This window comes from Microtus ochrogaster, linkage group LG8 (assembly GCF_000317375.1).
Source record: "Microtus ochrogaster isolate Prairie Vole_2 linkage group LG8, MicOch1.0, whole genome shotgun sequence".
NCBI lineage: Eukaryota > Metazoa > Chordata > Mammalia > Rodentia > Cricetidae > Microtus > Microtus ochrogaster.
Window position 1 is genome coordinate 22,071,474 of NC_022033.1, and position 1,090 is coordinate 22,072,563.

The 1,090-nt window shown below is 46.9% G+C and overlaps 1 protein-coding gene across 1 annotated transcript in view; it reads left to right on the plus strand.

Annotated features, from left to right (window-relative positions):
- Nfs1 (NFS1, cysteine desulfurase) overlaps positions 1-934 on the plus strand; it is a 23,734-nt gene extending 22,800 nt beyond the window's left edge. The window contains exon 13 of the mRNA XM_005363057.3: positions 395-934. Coding sequence (XP_005363114.1) covers positions 395-458 — 64 coding nt within the window. The 3' untranslated portion in view covers positions 459-934. The remainder of the gene's footprint in view (positions 1-394) is intronic.
- The last annotated feature ends 156 nt before the right edge of the window (positions 935-1,090 follow it).

Here is a 1,090-nt window from a genome sequence, read left to right on the forward strand (position 1 = left end):
TGGCTCAGCGGTTAAGAGCATTCCCTGCTCTTCCAAAGGTCCTGAGTTCAATTCCCAGCAACCACATGGTGGCTCACAACCATCTGTAATGGGGTCTGGCGCCCTCTTCTGGCCTTCAGGTGTGCACGCAGAAAGAATATTGTATACATAATAAAAATAAAAAAATATAAAAAAAAGAGTGGTGCTCAGGCCTAATACCCAGATGTTCTTTTGGGTTAAAGCCATTGATGGTATCTTAAGTTAGGGAGAGGCTGGAAAAGGCTTGTTCGTCTCCTGTGTTGGGGTTCACCAGGGCAAAGGCAGAGGTGGCAAATTCTTGCTTAGGGCTTGAGCTCCTGTGTTGGCTGCTTCTTGTCTGAGTCCTTACTCACTCAATGCCTCTTCTCTTTGGCAGTCCCCTCTGGGAGATGGTGCAGGATGGCATCGATCTCAAGAGCATCAAGTGGACCCAGCATTAGAAGAGTGGACCCGTGACTTTGTGCTGACCTGGCCCTTCCTGCTTCACTGACCCGTGTACAACCAAGAACCTTGTTACATGCTGAGTGGTCCATGGTCAAACCAGAAATCGAGTAGCCCTGTTGATACCACAGACGTTTTCAACTGAGAAATTCCTGGAAGTATCTTTCCTAGCCTCAACCTCTTCCTCCAGAGGAGCTCACTATTATGATTGGACATTCTTAGCCGGAAGCCTGGAGGCCCTGGCAGGCCACTGTCCCTAGGCAGACCTGCTGTTGGGGAGGTGGCAGATCTGCAGAAGGCTCTAGATTCTGTGTCAGCATCTGGATCTTCACTCTGGTTGGCTGGACTGGCACCTGTAGCAACTAGCATAAACAAACTTTATTTTAATCTTTTTTTGTGGCTTTAAAAGACATCTCTTTACATTGACTGCAGCCAAAACAAGTTTTATTAAAGGCTTGTTTGCTTTGTGTTCTCATCTTCCTTCTTTTCTTTTCTTTTTTTGTTTGTTTGTTTGTTGAGACATGGTTTCTCTGTGTAACAGTCCTGGCTGTCCTGGAATTTTGTAGACAGGCTGGCTTCAAACTCACAGAGATCCACCTGCCTCTGCCTCCCTAGTGCTGGGACTAAAGGT